We start from the raw sequence: 19,682 nt of genomic DNA on the forward strand, positions 1-19,682 counted from the left end.
AGACCACTACACAGAAACCTAAAACTCAATAGTGGGAGAGATTAGAGAAAGCACAATAAATCAAAGAATATTCAACACTGTTAGTTCAAAAGATCCAGTGTTGTAAACATGTCAATTCTTTCCAAAGCAATCTATAGATTCAATATATTCTCAACCTAAATCCCTAGGGGAGAAATTTGAAAAGCCAATTCCAACAATTTTAATGAAAATACAAGGTAAAGGAAGCACAGGCCTAAAACTAGCTTAGACTTCAGAATCAAGTCAAGAGGGAAGACCTACTCTATGGTCTTAAGACATTTTATAAAAATACCGTAATTAATGACATTGTTATACTGTCTTAAAGACTACTAGAAATGAACAGAGGATACAAAACATCAGAAATAAACTCATATATACAATGACAATTTATGACGAAGATGGCAATAAAAAGCAGTAATGAAAGGACAGTCTTTTCAGTAAGTGACTTGAGGTCAATTTAATCTGTATTATGGAAAAGTTATGAAAATTGACTCCTGTGCTATACAAATTTCAATTCTAGGAAGATACTAGCTTTAAATATTACAAGTGAAAGATAGAATTTTTAGGTATAGGAAAATATATCCTTGAGCTTGAGGTAGGGAAAAATTCTTAAATAGCACACAAAAGCAATGCCATAATAGAAAAGATCAATAAATTCAATTCTTTAAAATGTTTTCTGTTCATCAAAAGACAAATTAAGAAAGAGGAAAGGCAAACACAGCATGGGGGAGGCTACCAGCAATATATACACCAACAGATGACTTGTATCTAAAGCAATGAAGAACTCCTTAAAAATTACACACACATACACCCATATCAATGCATCAAGTGGCTACATCTATTTAGAGAATGGAGATATGTATTTTTAAAGCAGAAAGGAAATAGTGTACACATACATAGCTAAATTAAACTTTTAGCCATATATTCTTAATTTGTTATTGAAAAGACTTCTCTTAAGTTTATTATCTCTCTCCCACCAAATTTTAGTCTTTATAGCCAAAAAATGTTAGATGATATTAATTTGGTTTTACATTATTGTAAATGTTACTTTAAAAAAAAATTTGTATGTAGGTGTCTTCTATGATGGAGAGAGAATTAAAGAGTATATGTTCCGTAAATAAAGATTAAATTTCACACTTTTCTTTAAAAAAAGGGGGGGGATAGACAACATACTGTGATGATGGCCTCATGCTAGAATCTAGATTTCTCTAGCTCTGTTTCAGGATTCTGTATTTTAGAAAGACATTATTCTAAGAAAAAGATCTGAATTTAAGCATCTACAATCTTTTACTCATATTCTGAATACTTAAGCAAAAAAAAAAAATCGTGTCAATACTTAAAAGATTTCTTACAGAAAAATTTCCATTTGGAATACAACTATTTTAGTCAGATCTGGTGTTCTTAATCAAAATCCTGCTCACAAATCTCTACAACTGTGTAGTCAATCAAACTGTAATTTCATGCACAAAAAGTGTGTACAGTGTATGTGATCCATGTAATATCCATCAAATTCAAATAATTAATAACTATATATTTGTGATTAAGAGCAAGAGAATCTTGGGTTCACAGTGCTGGCATTAACCAGCTGTGTTAACTTGGGAAAATTAATTTATTCACTGAATCTCAGAACTTGCATATGTACAATATCAGTAAAAATTTGGACCTCTTAGATTCTTAGAAAAATTAAATGAGATAATTTAACTAAAGCTCCTAATATATTGCTTGGTAAATACAAACCACTCAGTATATGAAAAGAATGTCCCACTACCATGGGATACAGTAACAGAAGAAAATCTAAAACTGAGAAGCTATTAAAAAAAAAAAAAAGGTCAAAGAGCATCTGTCATATTATTTCGCAGTAATACATGTAGAGTTCACTGACTGATCATTAAGAGTTACCTGCAAGATTGTCAAGCATGAAGTTCAGTAGCTTTCGGGTTCCATCTGGGTCCTGGTATAAATTGAGAATATCCTGTGATAAAGGATTGCCTAAAGCAGAATACAAAAATAAAATCTGTAAGACAGACAGATGTACACAATAAAATACTAATTTTGTAAAGTGAATTTTAAAGTATTTAATCTGTTACATAAATTTAAAGAAATTATGTGAATCTAAAGAAATACTTTAAGATAGTCATAAAATTTCAAAAATGTTCTTTCCAGATTTCACTGTTTATACTATATACCTACAATTCATGTTTGCCAAAATCACATTTATAAACATATATATTAATCTTAGTCAATTCTGAAGTAATATCACAATTCAGCACCCTGAATTAACCTTTATAAGTTCTACTTTATCTCTGAAGGCAATATTCTAACTGAAAGACAAACAGTCCTATATGAGAAAGAATGAATGCTATCATTTAAAAAAAAAAATCTCCTTTTTTTCTTCCTAGTTAGAGTATTTATATTACATGGAGAAAGGAAGACATTTCAAGTTAAAGGAAAACCTTGTACAAACATGAGTTGGTAAAATATGAGAGGAAAATAAGAATTTTTTCATGATGGTGATCAGGAATATCTGAGTACTAACAGTCAGATGTATCAAATATTTTTAAAAAAAAGCTTATTGTCAAGTTTATATATTCCCTTCAGAAATAAAAGAGGAATTTGTTCAGACAGGCATGCAACAACAGTCTTGCAAAAAGATCTGAAAAGACAAAAACCATGGAACTTCCAGAAACAAAGGTTTTAACTACTGAAGCAAACAAAATCTTCAACACACACTCAGCAGAACAACTAAAATTTAAAAATATTGACCAAAAAAGTAAAAGAAAAATGTAGGGTACTTGGAACTCTCATATTGCTAGTACAAGTATAAAATGCTCCAACTGTGGTGAAAATCTGGTTGGCAGTTTCCAAATGACAATGAATGAGAGAAATGAAATGAAAGAGAAAAATGAAATTACCTGGTGTGACAAAAATGCCCTTATCTTAAGGTAGGCAGTGGTAACACATGTGTATACTTTTATCAAAATTAGACACAGTGCATACTAAAATACTGGGATATTTTACTACATATAATTATAACTCAAAGTACTAGGCGGGAAAAAAAAACTATGATCAACCAGTTAGGCAGTACATCAGACACAACTAAAAATAAAATTAGTCAACAGAAAAAAATACATTCAAAAAAACTACCGAATATGCATCACAAAGAGTCAGAAAGATATAAAGCAGGAGACAGTAATAGATATGTTAAGATAAGAAATCTTAACATATATTAAATTGGAGCTCTAGAAATAAAGAACAGGAGTTGGGTTTCTGGCTCAATATATAAAGAACTTGGAAGTTAGTCACTCCTGTCTGCACAATTGAAGTCATAAGGCAAATTGCTGCCATGAACACAAACAAGCAAATACAGAGAATCACAGCCGAATGGAAGCAAAAGTCTAGATACAGGAGCCCAGGAATAGAGCTAGGATTAGTGGACACATTTTAAGTCATAATGAACAAATTGCTGGAGGCATGGAGAAAATTAGCTTGAGAGTTTAAAAAAAAAAAAAAAAAAAAATCAAAGGCACCCAATCTTAGGAGCCTCCAATAGGTCCCTGAGTTTTACTTCCAAGACCCCACTAGGTTTTTAATATAAAAACTGGGGGAAAAAATTCCCCTTGTGTTTCTGGGGGTAGTAATGCTCCCATTAACAAGTCCTGCATGCAAGGAAAAGTATTTTAGCAGAATATAATGAGGTCAGTTTTTACCTTTTAATCTCAAGTAAATACCCGACACTCCAGCCCCCTCTAACCGATTTGGGGCAGAGAGAGTAGGAAGGAACAGATCTACCTCAAATGCCCATCAAAACACTGAGACCTAATCATAAAACTACAGGACTCTTCCTCTCTTTCCACATCTTAAAACTGCTTGAGTGTTGCTCCTGTGTAGTAAGATAATTACGGTAAATAGAACTATGAGCCTCAGAGTCTCTAGGAAAAGCCAAAGGCAACAAAGGAGAAAAAACAAGAAAACTGAAGGAAATTTTAGATTCTGACATACAACAGCAGCAAACAATAAACAATGGCTAGTCTAAGTCCTAGCCAGAAAGAGAGTTTGGAAAGAAGTGAGAAGATGCATTATTTTAAAAGAAAAAGGCAGCAAACTTTCAAAACATAATTTTTTTTTAAATGACTAAACTGACCGAAGAAGCACAATGTATACAAAGAAGTATATGAAAGGATTTCATTTTACTTTGTACTGCAAACTAGAGAATGCCAATTGCAAGCAGAAACCTTTAAAACCTATTAGGGAAAATAACTAATTACTTAAAACAAAAACAAAACAAAAAACATGGTAAGGGCAGTAAAATTCATTAGCAAGAATGGAAGCTGGAATACAGAGGAATAGTATTTTCAAAGGCTGCAAAACGGTGTTCCAGACTTCAACACTCCTCCACTAGTTATCAACAAAAGAAGTAGTAAACAAAGTCAGTAAAGATGGAGATCAGGAAAACATATCAAGCAGCTTGACCTGATATTTATGTAATACTGAGGAAAATACACAATTTTTTCAAGTGTACACGAACAGCCACCAAGACAGACCATATTCTGGTCCAGAAAACAAACTGTAACATGTTTTAAAGAAAACTAGAAAATCTCCAAGTACTTAGAAATTAAACATCACACTTCCATGGCTCAAAGATAAAAATCACAAAAAGTTTCAATTAAAATGAAAATACATTACCAAATTGTAAGATGAACCTAAGTCAGTATCTAGACAGAAATTTATAACATTAAATTCTTATATTGGAAAAAATATCTAAAATTAAGGACTTAACTTACATATTAAGAATCTTAAAAAAGGGGTATTTGACAAAGGGCTGATGGCCAAGATCTATAAAGAACTCCTCAAACTCAGCACATAAAAAACAGATAATCATGTCAAAAAATGGAGAGAAGACATGAACAAACACTTCTCCAAAGAAGACATACAAATGGCTAACAGACATATGAAAAAAATGTTCATCATCACCAGGCATCAGAGAGACTCAAATCAAAACCACACTGAGATACCACCTTACATCAGTTAGAATGGCCAAAATTAACAAGACAGTAAACAACGTGTGTTGGAGAGGATGTGGAGAAAGGCGAACCCTCTTACACAGTTGGTGGGAATGCAAGTTGGTGTAGCCACTTTGGAAAACAGTGTGGAGTTCCATGGAGGACAAGGGGAGTTAGAGAGGAGAAGGGAGTTGAAGGAAATTGGAAGGGGAGGAACCATGAGAGACTCTGAAAAACAATCTGAGGGTTTTAAAGGGGCGGTGGGGGGGGGGGGGGTGGGGGGAACCAGGTGGTGGGTATTAGAGAGGGCATGGATTGCATGGAGCACTGGGTGTGGTGCAAAAACAATGAATACTGTTAACGCTGAAAATAAATTTTTAAAAAATGAAAAAAATGGGGGGGGGTACTTGAGGGCTCAGTCATTAAGCACCTGCCTTCAGTTCAGGTCATGATCTCAAGGTCCTGGGATCAAGTCCCCATTCAGGCTCGCTGCTCCATGGGGAGCCTGTTTCTCTCTCTCCCACTTCCCCTGCTTGTGTTCCCTCTCTCACTGTGTCTCTCTGTCAAATAAATAAATAAAATCTTAAAAAGAAAAAAAATCTAAAAAAAGAAAAGCAAATAAACCCCAAAGAAACCAGAAAGAAAAATAAAGAGCAGAAATCAATAAAATTTACAACGAAAAACAAGAGACTACTACTGAGCCTAAATATGGTACTCTGAAAAAGAGACAAAGGAAATTGATAAACCTATGCTTGATCAAGAAAAAAAAGACACAACTCATAAATATAAAGAATTAAATAAAGAATACTCCTTGAGGCATTAGGACAGGCAATACTAAGGAAACTTTGTTCTTAAGTTCAACAACTTAGAAAAAAATGACCAAATGTCTTTAAAGAAAATATCACACATCACTCAAAACAAAATAGATAGAAAACTCAGCCAAAAATGTCAGAGTAAGGACCTCCAAAAATCTGCCCCTTCATAAGAGCAAAATGGCAGAATATGGGTAAAGTAATTTGTGGAGTTTGAGTTCTTCTGGGCCCTCACTGCCAAGGCAGCCTGGAAACCAGTGAAGTAACCAAGACTGAACTAGAGCCTTTCAAAACCTCATTCTCAAGACTAGCCATTATCTGACTTGTGTGCTGGTAGTTCCTTAACTCCTGCAAGTCCTAAAAGTCTTCCACCTGAAGGGGGAGAGGGTGTAAGGGCACGTACATTTGTGGAAATCATTACTGGTAAATGATCTAACTTATGGCTGCCTGAGGTCAGTGAAACAGGTAAGGCAGACAAAAGACTAACCTAAATGCTTAAAAGGAAACGCTTTGGAGTAAGATGTCAATAAGGGCTTTGTAAAGTTCTGACATATTCCAGGTTATCTAGAAAACCATAAATGTGAGCAGCTTTGCATATGCTTAGGAAAGACCTAAAAACAATCTAAGCTCTCACCTCTTCCTGATCTTGAGGCTGTGCACAAGTCAGAATCTGAACAGTAAAATGGACAGATTTCAGTGGCTCAGTCAGTAGAATATGTAGCTCTTGATCTTGGGGTCATAGGTTCAAGCCCCCTGGTGTGTGTAGAGATTACTTAAAAATAAATCTTTAAAAAAAAAAAAAAAAAAAACTATGGAGTCCAAAAGGTAAGAGAATGATATATTCAAAGTGCTGAAAGAAAAAAATTGCCAACTAAGAATTCTATATCTAACAAAAATATCCTTCTTAGATGAGGGAAAAATTAACACTTTCCCAGATAAACAAAAACTGAATGAGTTTGTGACTACATCAGTCCTACAGAAAATATTAAAAGGATTCCTGGATGGTAACTTGAATCTGTATGATAAAGAGTACCAATAAAGATAACTACATAAGTATCTATGATGACAGTATAAATATAATTAGTGGTTTTACCACTTTTCAATCTAAGAGACAACTACATATAGCAATAATGATAAATCTATGTTGATGGCCACAATATACAAAGATGATACTTATGACAGTAACAGCATAAATGAGAAGTTGAATGGAGTTATAGATATGTGCAAAACTTTTTTTTAACATTACTTAAATTAAGTTGATAATCCAAATTAAGACTTTACTATAAATAAGATGTTAATTATAATTCCCCAGGGTAATCACTAAGAAAACAGGTCAAAATAATACAGCAAGAGAAACAAGGAATAAAATTGGCACACTAGAAAATACTCATTTAACACAAAAAAAGAAGGCATTAATTGAGAAACAGAGGAATGAGAAGGAACTAAGTTACAGAAATAGCAAAATGTAATGAAAATCCTACCTTATCAGCAAATACATTAAGTATAAGTGGATTAAACTCTGATTAAAATGCAGAGATTACCAAAATTAATAAAACAATTAATTTTATGCTCTCCACAAAAGATACACTGTAGATTCAAAGACACAAATAAATTGAAAGTAAAGAATAGAAGGTATGCCATGCAAACAGAAAAGAGGGGAGTGGTTATACTAAGAAAGGGATAATCTCAATGTTCTTTACCAGTGAAAGAAATTGAATTAGTAGTTAAAAACCTTTCAACAAAAAAATTCCAGGCACATGTGGTTTTACTGAAAAATTCTACCAATCATTTAAGGAAGCAGTAATACAATTGTTATGCAAGCTCTTCTAGAAAAAAGAAGTGTTAAGTTACACTTTCCAACTCATTTTATGAAGTCACCAGTATCCTGGAATCAGATCAAGGACATTTTAAGAAAAACACTATACAATGTCTTATGATCACTAATGTATACCTTTCTCAACAAAATAGTATATATTTAGATACATACGAATAAATATATTTAGATATATACTAGTATATATATTTGGTATATATTTACATAATACATTTCAATATATTAGAATGAGAATACATAATGACCAAGTCAGTTTTGAAATGGGAATAGAGGCTGGCTCAACATCTGAAAATCATTTAAGTAATTCAACACATAAACACAATAAGGAAAAAAAATTGCAAGAACACCTCTTAGTCACACACAAAGTATTGGATCATATTCGACTTGCATCAATGACAAAAATCTTCAAGCAAAAGTGAACTAGAAGGAAATTTATTTAACCGGAAAAAGCATCTACCAACAAACTTGTCTACTGATATAATTAATGGTGATAGACTGTTTTTGCATAAAATTGAGAACAAGGCAAGGATGTGCACTGTCATCACATGTATTTAATACTCTCCTAATACTACTGCCAATGAGATAAGGCAACAAATTAAAACAATATGTATCAGAAAGGAAGAAATGAAACAGTCTCTATTCACAGATTAAAAGATTGTAAAAGTTTACAGATGTTGCAAGAGACCAGGTCAATGTATTTAAAAAACAACTGTATCTTAGTTCTATAGTATCAATGAATAAGTAGAAATTCAAAAACCACTATCATTTACAACTGCATCAAAAATATCAAGTAAGTATAATATAGCAAAATATTTATAAGATCTGCATGCTGAAATCTAAAAAGCATTAAAGAAATAAGGAAGACTTGCATAAATGAAGAGATATACTGTATTAGCAGATTGGAAAACACAATCTTAAATCCTAAAATTAAGATACTGAATCTCCTCAGACTGATCTACATGTTCATCACAATCCCCCCAAAATTTTAGCAGGATATTTTGCAGAAATAATAAGCTGACTCTACAATTTATATGGAAATGTAAAGTATCTAAAGGTATAAGAGCAAATGTGAAAAATAATCACAAAGTTGAAGATCTCTTGCTACATAACCACAAAGAGTGGTATCAAAAGGTAGAATAGTGTAATTCAAAAATATCTGAACCCACGTTAAAAACAAAATAAAGTCAGAAAGGATTAAAAAAAAGTCCAGGAGTGTCTGGAGGGCTCACTTGATTAAACACCGAACCCTTGATTTTGGCTCAGTTCATGATCTCAGGGTCCTGGGATCAAGTCCCAGCCTGGGCTCCCCCCGCTCAGCACAGAGTCTGCTTGTCTCCCTCTCCCTCCGCCCCTTCCCCTGCTTGCACACATACTCTCTCTCAAATAAATAAATCTTTAAAAAAAAAAAAAGCAAAGTCCAGCTATATACTATTTGTAAGAGATACACCTAAGCATGAGTACACATAAAGTTTGAAAGTAAACAGATGATAAAATATACATCAGACAAACATTAACCAAAAGAAAACTTGCACAGCTGTAATATTAGACAACATAGACCATAAGATGAAAATACTTAACAAGAGAGGAAAAGGATCACTACCTAATATCAGATTCTATTTGCCAGAAGGTATAGCAATATATACAATACAGCAAATAACGTAACGGACAAATCCGTGGGGAGGCTACATCAGAAAAAATAGCACAAATAAACAATCTTAGAAATGAAGAGGGGTGATACAGCTATAATAGAACACTGTAAAAATGTATCAAGACAGTATTATGAACACTCACGCAAATAAACATAAAAAATTAAAAAGCTAACAAATTAAAAAAAAAAATCTAACAAATTCCAGTAGTACACATATGGTCCAACAAAATTGACTCATTAACAATCAGAAATCCTCAATAGTTCTTAAAACTACAAATATATTGGGGTGGTACTTAAATATCTTCCACAAAGAAACAACTGGCAATGAGAGTTTTACAGAATTATTCAACCAAAATTTTAAGGAACACATTAGCTCAATCTTACACAAATTCTTTAAGAAAAAGCAATTAAGAAGTTTATTTAGGTCTGTCTTGTTCATGAGCAAATGTTTAAAATTCCTAAAAAAATTTTTTTTATTGGGAGAGGCAGTCCACCAGGGACCTGCGCTTCCCTATTCATTCTTGGTGAATGTGACAGATTCTGAGGCTTTTGAGTTTGATGCTGAGCAGTTTCTGCAGCTACTTACATAGGCAACTAAACAGGTTAAGGCAACCACAGCAATATTTCCAGGTAACTCTTTGCCCCCCCACCCCCGGGGAATCAGAACTAGCTTTTTGCTGCTTACTACAGTATTCGGTGCTAGCTTGAAAAGTGCTAGAGTGCTGGCCATTAACCACTCAGCTACAACACAAACTCACTATGTACATAGCATATGTATGGGCCCATCTTGTGGCTTAAAGTGATAACATTTTTTGTCTCCGACCCAGAAGTCGCACTGTTCTCTGCCACTACCTATGAAACAATAGTTGCCTAACTTATTAGCTTATTAGCAGGGTAAAATCTCAGGGCCTTCACAGACCTTGACAGATATTACCAGAATAAATCCAGTATACAGAAGCACCAGGCTGGATTTATTTCAGTACGGCAAGGTGAGTTTAAACTGGAAAAAATGGGGGCATCTGGCTGACTCAGTCAGAAGAACATGTGACTCTTGATGTCCAGGTCATGAGTTCAAGCCCCACATTGGGTGCAGAGATTACTTAAATAAACTTAAAAAAAAAAAAAAAGAAAGAATAAATAGGAAAGAATGTATAGATATAATTTATTAACTCAACCTATGAGATGATAAAATTATCCCACAACAGATGAAGCATTTAATAAAATTCAGCACTCACAAAAGGATTAGCAAAACAGAAATAGAAGAAAACTTTTAGAAACTAAAAAAATGTGTTTTACCAAAAATATAAAGCAAATATGGAAAAATACTAGAAGCACTTCTTTTAAGACTGGTAATAGAAGCATGCTCACCCAGTATTAATGCTTCTACTCAACACTATACTAAACATTCTGGTCAGACATTAAAATAAGAAACATGTAATAAGAGTTTGATACCAAACTGCCATCAGCACATGAAATGATTAACTGCATACACAACTTGAAAAAAAATTGCAGACAAATTTTCTGAAAGATAAAAATTGAACCAATAAAGCCTACCACAGATCAGTTTTTTCTTTCTTGTATTTCTAAATCCCAACAGCTAAATAGGCAAATAAAAACTTTATAAGTAATTATAATAGGAAAAAAAGTATAAGTTTACGTATAAGAAGTATAAGAAACAAATCCAACATATGCCTGAGCAAAAGTCCATAGTTAAAAAATTGTATTTGAAGACATTAAATAAGATCTAAATAAATGGAGAAGATGCCAAAATTCACAGATAGGAAGACTCAATATATTAAGATGTCGGTTTTTCCTAAACTGATCTACACATTCAATTCTGAAGTCCCAAGAGCACTTTTCATTAAACATAACAAGCTGCTTCTTACGCATGAGCAATCCAAGACAGCCAAACTGCCAAGACACTATGAAAGAAAAATGTAAAGGCAATTTCCAAAGCAGGTATCAATTCTTACTAGAAACCCATAATAATGACTATGATAATGTAGTAATTAGTCCAAGGTTGGACAAACTGACTTCAGTGAGACTGTTGATTATTCATAGAAAAAATGGTTACATCACTCCCTAAATGAGACCCCTCATATCATATTAAAAAATCAGTTCCAAAAGAGTACTGTAATGCAACAGGTAAATGCAATAGGTAATGCAAAAGAATGAAAGTGGACTACTTTCTCACACCATATACTAAAATGAACTCAAAATTGTTTAATAACCTCAGTGTAAGACCTGAAGCCATAAAACTCCTAAAAGAAAACGTATGCAGTCAAGTCTTGGACATTGGTCTTAATACCTTTAGGAATCTCTCTCCTCAGGAAAGGTAAACAAAATAAGTAAAATAATTAACTGGGACTACATCGAAGGAAAAAGCTTTTGCACAGCAAAGGAAACCATCAACAGAACAAAAAAGCAACTTAATGAATGGGAGAAGATATGTGCAAATGCTATATCTATAAAGGGTTAATATCCAAAATATAAATAGAACTCATATACATCAACACCAAAGAAAATCTGATTAAAAATGGGCAGAGGACCTGAACAGACATTTTCCCAAAGAAGACATACAGAGGGCTGAGAGACACTTGAAAAGATAGTCAACAACACTAATCATCAAAGAAATGCAAATCAAAACCACAATCAACCATCACTTCACACCAGTCAGAATGGCTAGTTTCAAAAGACAATATTAGCAAGCTTGTGGAGAAATGTGGTAGGAATGTAAATTGGTACATCTACTATGGAAAACAGTATGGAGGTTCCTCAACAAGTTAAAAATAGAAACCCAATAAATTCTAGTAATTCCACTTTTGCGTATTTACCAGAAGAAAATGAAAACACTAATTCAAAAATATGTATGTGGTCCTATGTTTATTGCAACATTATTTACAACAGCCAAGATATGGAAGCAACCCAAGTATCCATCCATAGCTGAATGGATAAATAAGATGTAGTGTGTATATATATGTGTGTGTGTATACATGTATATATACACATGTACATACACATATATACACAATGGAATATTACACACATATATACACATATACACTCATATACACATACACACGATGGATTACTAAGACGTTAAAAATGAGATCTTGCCATTTCAGACAACGTGGATGGGCCTAGGGAGTATTATTCTATCCAAAAGAAGTTAGAGAAAGACAAATACCATATGATTTGATTTATATGCAGAATCTAAAACACAAAAACAAATGAACAAACAAAAAGCAGAATCAGTCCTGTAAATACAAAGTGATGCCTGCCAGATAACTGCCAATGGACAAAATGGGAGAAGGCTCCCACTTACGGAATGAATTAAGTTAGCGGAATATAAAGTACATCATAGGAAATACAGCCAGTGGTATTTAAATAGTGTTACCTGGTGACAGGTATATTGTGGTGGGCACAATATAACTTATAGAGTTGTTGAATCACTAAGCTGTATACTTGAAACTAATGTAACATTGTGTGTCAAGTATACTCAAGAAAGAAAGAAATCAATGGACCTTAAAAAAGATATACACGTTCCTGTTAATTGCAGCATTATTTATAACAGCTAAGATACAGAAACAATGCAAGTAACCAATGATAGATGAATGGATAAAGATGTGGTATAGATGTACATACAATGAAGTAACACTCAGCCGTAAAAAAGAATGAAATCTTGCCATTTACAAAAATATGAATGGGCCTAGAGGGAATTATGTTAAGTGAACTAAATCAGAGAGAAAAAAACAAACACCATATGATTTCACTTAGATGTGGAATCTAAAAAAAACAAAAGAGGGGCACCTGGCTGGTTCAGTCCATAGAGTATGGGACTCTTGATCTCAGAGTCTTGAGTATAAGCCCCATGATGGTCTTAGAGCTTTCTTAATATACACACACACACACAGGGGTGCCTTCCTGGTTCAGTCAGTTAAGCAGCCGACTCCTGGTCTCAGCACAGGTCCTAATCTCAGGGTCATTAGATCCAGCCCCACATAGGGCTCCATGCTCAGCAGGGAGCCTGCTTCCCTTTCTCTCTCTGCCTGCTTATACTCTCTGTCAAATAAATAAATAAAATCTTAAAAAAAAAAAAACTTCCAATCTTAAAATGAATAAACCATGGGGATAAGGAAGATTGCCAATAATACTGCAATAATGTTGTATAATGACAGGCAGTAACTAAACTTAATGTGGTGAGCATTTTTATGTGTATATACACACACACACACAACTGTCAAACTACTATGTTGTATACCTGAAACTAATATGTCACCTACACCTCAACTAAAAAATTTTTTTTTCATTTCAAACGCAAGAGAATTTACTACAAAGAGTAAAACTTGATAGAACTTTTAGGAATATAGCAAAACATGTTTCTGATGTGGGGTAGGGTAGGATTTCTTTCACAAGTTATGACTTCATAAAAGAAAAGCTTTTTAAATTCAACTACAATAAAAATATCAAACCTACTCATTAAGATACCTAAGAAAACAAAAAGGAAAGCCAGAGTAGAAGACATTTACAATACAAAACACACAAAACTTAAAAATTTCTATAAATAAATACTTCAAGTGAAAATGAGCAAAGACATCAATAGTAACTTCAAACAAGAACATGGCCAATAACCATATGAAAAGGTGTTTAATCTTCTAAGCAATTAAGAAAACACAAATTGCTTATTAGCAATTAAGAAAACACACTGGGGCGCCTGGGTGGCTCAGTGGGTTAAGCCTCTGCCTTCGGCTCAGGTCATGATCTCAGTGTCCTGGGATCGAGCCCCACATCAGGCTCTCTGCTCAGCAAGGAGCCTGCTTCCCCCCTCTCTCTGCCTGCCTCTCTGCCTACTTGTGATCTCTGTCAAATAAATAAATAAAATTTTTTTAAAAAGAGAAAGAAAACACAAATTTAAGAAAACTAGAAACTATTTCACACCCAGTAACCTATAAAACTTTTTTAAAAAGTTGATAATACTATGTGTTGAGAAGAAGACAGAAAAATGAAAACTGTTATTACTTTTGAGAGTGTACTTTAGTACAACTACTTGGCAAAACATTATGGCATTGCCTAATAGAGCTCAGGAAGTAAAAGCAGATCTCTACAAACTAACTATTCCACTCCTAGGAGCTCTATCAGAGATACATACAAGAATGTTCATGGCTGCGTTAATTATATTAGCCCAAAAAAGGGGCAAATAATCTAAATATCTACTGTGGAATGAATACATATATCAAAGTACAACACAGCAATTAAATTACAATTGCATGCATGAATATGGCTGAATCATAAAAACATTAAGCTGAGAACAAGTCACGAAAAACATATTCAGTAGGATCTCATTTATTTACATAAAGGTTAAAACACTGGTAATAGTTACATATATAACCCAAGCATCTGGCACATACTAGGTGCTCATCAATGTTCAATTGAAAGAAAAGTAAAGGAATGACTAATGCAAAATTCAGGACAGTAGTAACCTCTGGGCAAAGGGATAAAAATGTAATCACGAAAAGGCACACAGGACAATTTTAAGATGCAGGGGATCTATACCAACAAGAAGTGATTGTACCTATTTCCCATAATCTCACCAATAGTAATTCAACAGCTTTTTGAAATTCTACCAATCTAACAAGTAAAAGTTGAGTAGTCCCATTACATTGTATTATTATGCATAAGTTGATGAACTACTTATGTTTTAAAGCCTCGTGTATATCCTCTTATATATGCTCTACTGGATTGTTCTCTTATCAATTTCTAGAAGCTCATTATAAAACACAGAAATGAGTACTTTGCTCCTATATGAAGGCATATTTCTATACTTTTAATCCAAGAATGCTGGCAACATTAAAGTACCACAAAATGTGTAACTGACAGATTTTCAAAGTGCATTTCTTAAAAATTTATTGCAAATATATAATGGGTATCCAGTTATTGATCTTATTTTCCTTAAAATGTAGGTTATTCTTTTTCATTTCATGAATACAAAAACATGCAGAAAAAGCATTTGCCAAGATACAGCATCCGTTCCTGATTTAAATGATTCAAAGTATAGGGATAGAGGGAACATTCCTCAACTTCATGAAATCTATCAAGGAAAAACCCACAGCAAATATCATCATCAATGGAGAAAAACTGACAGCCTTCCTTCCCTTTGAGATCAGGAACATGACAAGGATGCCCACTCTTACCACTCTCGTTCAACATAGTACTAGAAGTCCTAGCAACAGCAATCAGACAACAAAAGAAATAAAAGGTACTCAACTGGCAATGAAGAAGTCAAACTCTCTCTCTTCGAAGATGATATGATACTTTACATGGAAAACCCAAAAGGCTCCACCCCCAAACTACTAGAACTCATACAGCAATTCAGTAATGTGGCAGGATACAAAATCAATGAACAAAAATCAGTTGCTTTCTTATATACTAACAACGCAAATACAGAAAGGGAAATTAGAGAATTGATTCAGTTTACTATAGCACCAAGAACCATAAGATGCCTGGGAATAAACCTAACCAAAGAGGTAAAGGATCTGTACTCAAGGAACTACAGAACACCCATGAAAGAAATTGAAGAAGACACAAAAAGATGGAAGACCATTCCATGCTCACGGACTGGAAGAATAAACATTGTTAAAATGTCTATACTGCCTAGAGCAATCTATACTTTCAATGCCATCCCGATCAAAATTCCACTGGCATTTTTCAAAGATCTGGAACCAACAATCCTAAAATTTGTATGGAACCAGAAGAGACCCTGAATTGCTAAGGAAATGTTAAAAAAGAAAAACAAAACTGGGGGCATCAAGTTGCCTGATTCAAGCTTTACTACACAGCTGTGATTAACAAGACAGCATGGTACTGGCACAAAAACAGACACACAGAGCAGTGGAACAGAGCAGAGAGTCCAGATATGGACCCTCAACTTTATGGTCAAATAATCTTCCGCAAAGCAGGTAAAAATATCCAGTGGACAAAAGAGAGTGTCTTCAATAAATGGTGCTGGGAAAATTGGACAGCTATGTGTAGAAGAATGAAACTTGACCATTCTCTTAGAACATACACAAAGATAAACTCGAAATGGATAAAAGACCTCAACGTGAGACAGGAATCTATCAAAATCCTAGAGGAGAACATGGGCAGTAACTCCTCTGACACTGGCCACAGCAACTTCTTTCAAGATATGTTTCCAAAGGCAAAGGAAACAAAAGCAAAAACTAACTTTTGGGACTTCATCAAGATCAAAACCTTCTGCACAGCAAAGGAAACAGTCAACAAAACAAAGAGGCAACCCACAGAACGCAAGAAGATATTCGCAAATGACACTACAGACAAAGGGCTGATATCCAAGATCTATACAGAACTCCTCAAACTCAACACAGACAAAACAAATAATCATGTCAAAAAATGGGAAGAAGACATGAACAGACAATTCTCCAAAGAAGACACACAAATGTCTAACAGACACATGAAAAAATGGTCATCATCATTAGCCATCAGGGAGATTCAAATCAAAACCACATGGAGATACCACCTTACACCAGTTGGAATGGCCAAAATTAGCAAGACAGGAAACAACATGTGTTGGAGAGGACGTGGAGAAAGGGGAACCCTCTTACACTGTTGGTGGGAATGCAAGTTGGAGCAGACACTTGGAAAACAGTGTGGAGATTCCTTAAGAAATTAAAAATAGAGCTTCCCTATGACCCTGCAATTGCACTACTGAGTATTTACCCCAAAGATACAGATGTAGTGAAAAGAAGGGCCATCTGTACCCCAATGTTCACAGCAGCAATGGCCATGGTTGTCAAACTGTGGAAAGAACCAAGATGCCCTTCAATGGATGAATGGATATGGAAGATGTGGTCCATATATACTATTGAGTATTATGCCTCCATCAGAAAGGATGAATACCCAACTTTTTTATCAACGTGGACAGGACTGGAAGAGATTATGCAAGCAGAGAGAGTCAATTATATGGTTTCGCTTATTTGTGGAGCATAAGGAATAACACAGAGGACATAAGGGAGATGGAGAGGAGAAGTGAGTTGGGGGAAATTGGAGGGGGAGACGATCCATGAGAGACTGTGGACTCTGAGAAACAAACTGAGGGTTTTGAAGGGGAGGAGGGTGGGGGTTTGGGGTAGCCTGGTGGTGGGTATTACAGAGGACACGTATTGCAAGGAGCATAAACAATGAATTCTGTGTATGGTACATAAACAATGAATTCCGGAACACTAAAAAAGAAATAAAATAAAATAAAAAACACGTTATTCTTTTATATTTCATGAAAAAAAATTCACAAGTAAAAGAAGTTTCTACTCTATGGTCCATTTTATTTTAGGGGAGATAAGTAATTCTTGGAAGAAAGCTAGAAATCTTTACAACTGCTGAAGTTCTAAATAGTTTACAACCTGCTACTTCAATGTTTAATGCATGAGGACAACCCTTTGGCCTACCTGTCAGAAAAAGTATTGCCTTACACCTTAAGACATAAGTGGAATAACTGCTTTTACTTCCTCCTTCTATAAAATTAATACACTCTGGATTTTTCTTTTAAGTGACTTAACAGCACATTTCCAAATTACTTGACTGGCCAAGCCTGTAGTTATTAAACTGGCCCTTTTATCCTAACTCCTCAAATACTGCATATAGCCTTCACATATACTCCTCAAATGTCAAAACTGAATCTCTAGAAATTAGCTTGTTAGTCCAGGATGATCAAACTTATTATCAATATTTCCCTATCTGTGCTTCAGGGGAAGACAAAAAAAAAAAAAAATAGGAAATAGGTGTTCTTTCTTTCAGTTTCAAGACAAAAGGGCATCTCAGAGGTTGTGCATGGCTTCTTTTAAATAAATCACAGTGTCATTTTAAATGCTTCACCCTACTCCCTCCCCTTTTCTAGACACAAAGTACCACTATGTGGCTACTAAAACAGATTAGGAAATTATTTCAATTTTTACCTTCCTAAGAATATAAAGTTACCATTCATCCGGGACATTTTACTTGTTCCATTGCTTCATAAAACCAATCCTGTTTTTACCATCTCAATTTTTTGAAAAATGGCAGAAATAGCTGCATTTCCTTCATTCTAAAAGGTCCTCCGCTTTTCTATACCAGATCACCAGAATGAAAAGTAGCACTACCAAAAAAACTGACTCTCAAAGAAGATGAAAAAAATACCATATAGGCATTTACCATACAACAAACTATAGTTTAATGAAGAATTTACTTACAGGCACGCACAAAGGTAAGTTACAGTTCACAAGGCAAAGCTGGTACCTAATCTCAAAGACTAGCAGCCTAAGAAGAGATTTTAACAAATATGACTCAGTAGACAAAAACGACACCAGGATCAAAGACCAACAAAAACAGTAGCTTGGAAGATAAAGATTTTTAACTAGTAAAATAGAATGAAGGCCTGAGGAAATAATAGATATTCAGAATGATTCATTCAGTTGATGCTTAGTATAAATTTTATGGGAATCTATCTTTATGTGAGATAACACAGAATAGAGTTATGAAACAGTAGGATATGTAATATTTGCTTTTTCAGAACATCACATGGTACAAAGGGTAAATCACGGAGTTCAACAGTAAATTATTCATTTGTCACTGATGTGCTCTCCATCTATAATAGCAAGAGGAAAACAGCTGTTCTAATTGGTGTTAAAAGAAACAATATGTTGGTGCGCCTGAGTGGCTCAGTGGGTTGAGCCTCTGCCTTCGGCTCAGGTCATGATCCCAGGGTCCTGGGATCAAGCCCTGCATCGGGCTCTCTGCTCAGCAGGGAGCCTGCTTCCCTTCCTCTCTCTCTGCCTGCCTCTCTGCCTACTTGTGATCTCTGTCTGTCAAATAAATAAATAAAATCTTAAAAAAAAAAAAAAACAATATGTTGTTCTTAGAAACAAAAAAACTATTACAATCAGTATTATAGTGTAAATTTCATACTTCATGAATCTAAGATTATAAAAAATGACAGCAATTCCGTAATATTGTTTAATAGAAAAGAATCAACCTGTTCCCACTCCAACTCTAGCTGGATGGTTATTTCAACTATTTTTAAGAATAAGGTTTAGCATATATAGATTAAGGTGAAGTGACCCAACAGTTGCTTTGGGTTCAACCTCAAGAAAATATTTTAGATGTACGTATCCTCTGGTTCACTTCATATGTAACAGAAAATATCAATGAAGTCCTACCTGGAGAAACTTAAGAGAGAAACTAAGAACACAAGACAGACCATTCATATAATTATGTAATTTACAAAAGGTTAACTGTACAAAGAAGTCTAATACCATTTCTGTCATTTCAACCAAAAATGTCAGGATTCTTTCTACTCATATTGAAGCTTCTTTCTTAATAAA

General features: G+C 34.3%; 1 protein-coding gene across 3 annotated transcripts in view; it reads right to left on the minus strand.

Moving 5' to 3' along the window:
• Positions 1-19,682, minus strand: part of CNOT6L (CCR4-NOT transcription complex subunit 6 like) — a 116,723-nt gene that overhangs the window by 50,217 nt on the left and 46,824 nt on the right. For all 3 annotated transcript variants that reach the window (XM_059385603.1, XM_059385587.1, XM_059385593.1), the window contains exon 5: positions 1,918-2,007. In XM_059385603.1, coding sequence (XP_059241586.1) covers positions 1,918-2,007 — 90 coding nt within the window. The remainder of the gene's footprint in view (positions 1-1,917; positions 2,008-19,682) is intronic.

Source organism: Mustela nigripes, chromosome 1 (assembly GCF_022355385.1).
Source record: "Mustela nigripes isolate SB6536 chromosome 1, MUSNIG.SB6536, whole genome shotgun sequence".
Classification (NCBI taxonomy): Eukaryota; Metazoa; Chordata; class Mammalia; order Carnivora; family Mustelidae; genus Mustela; species Mustela nigripes.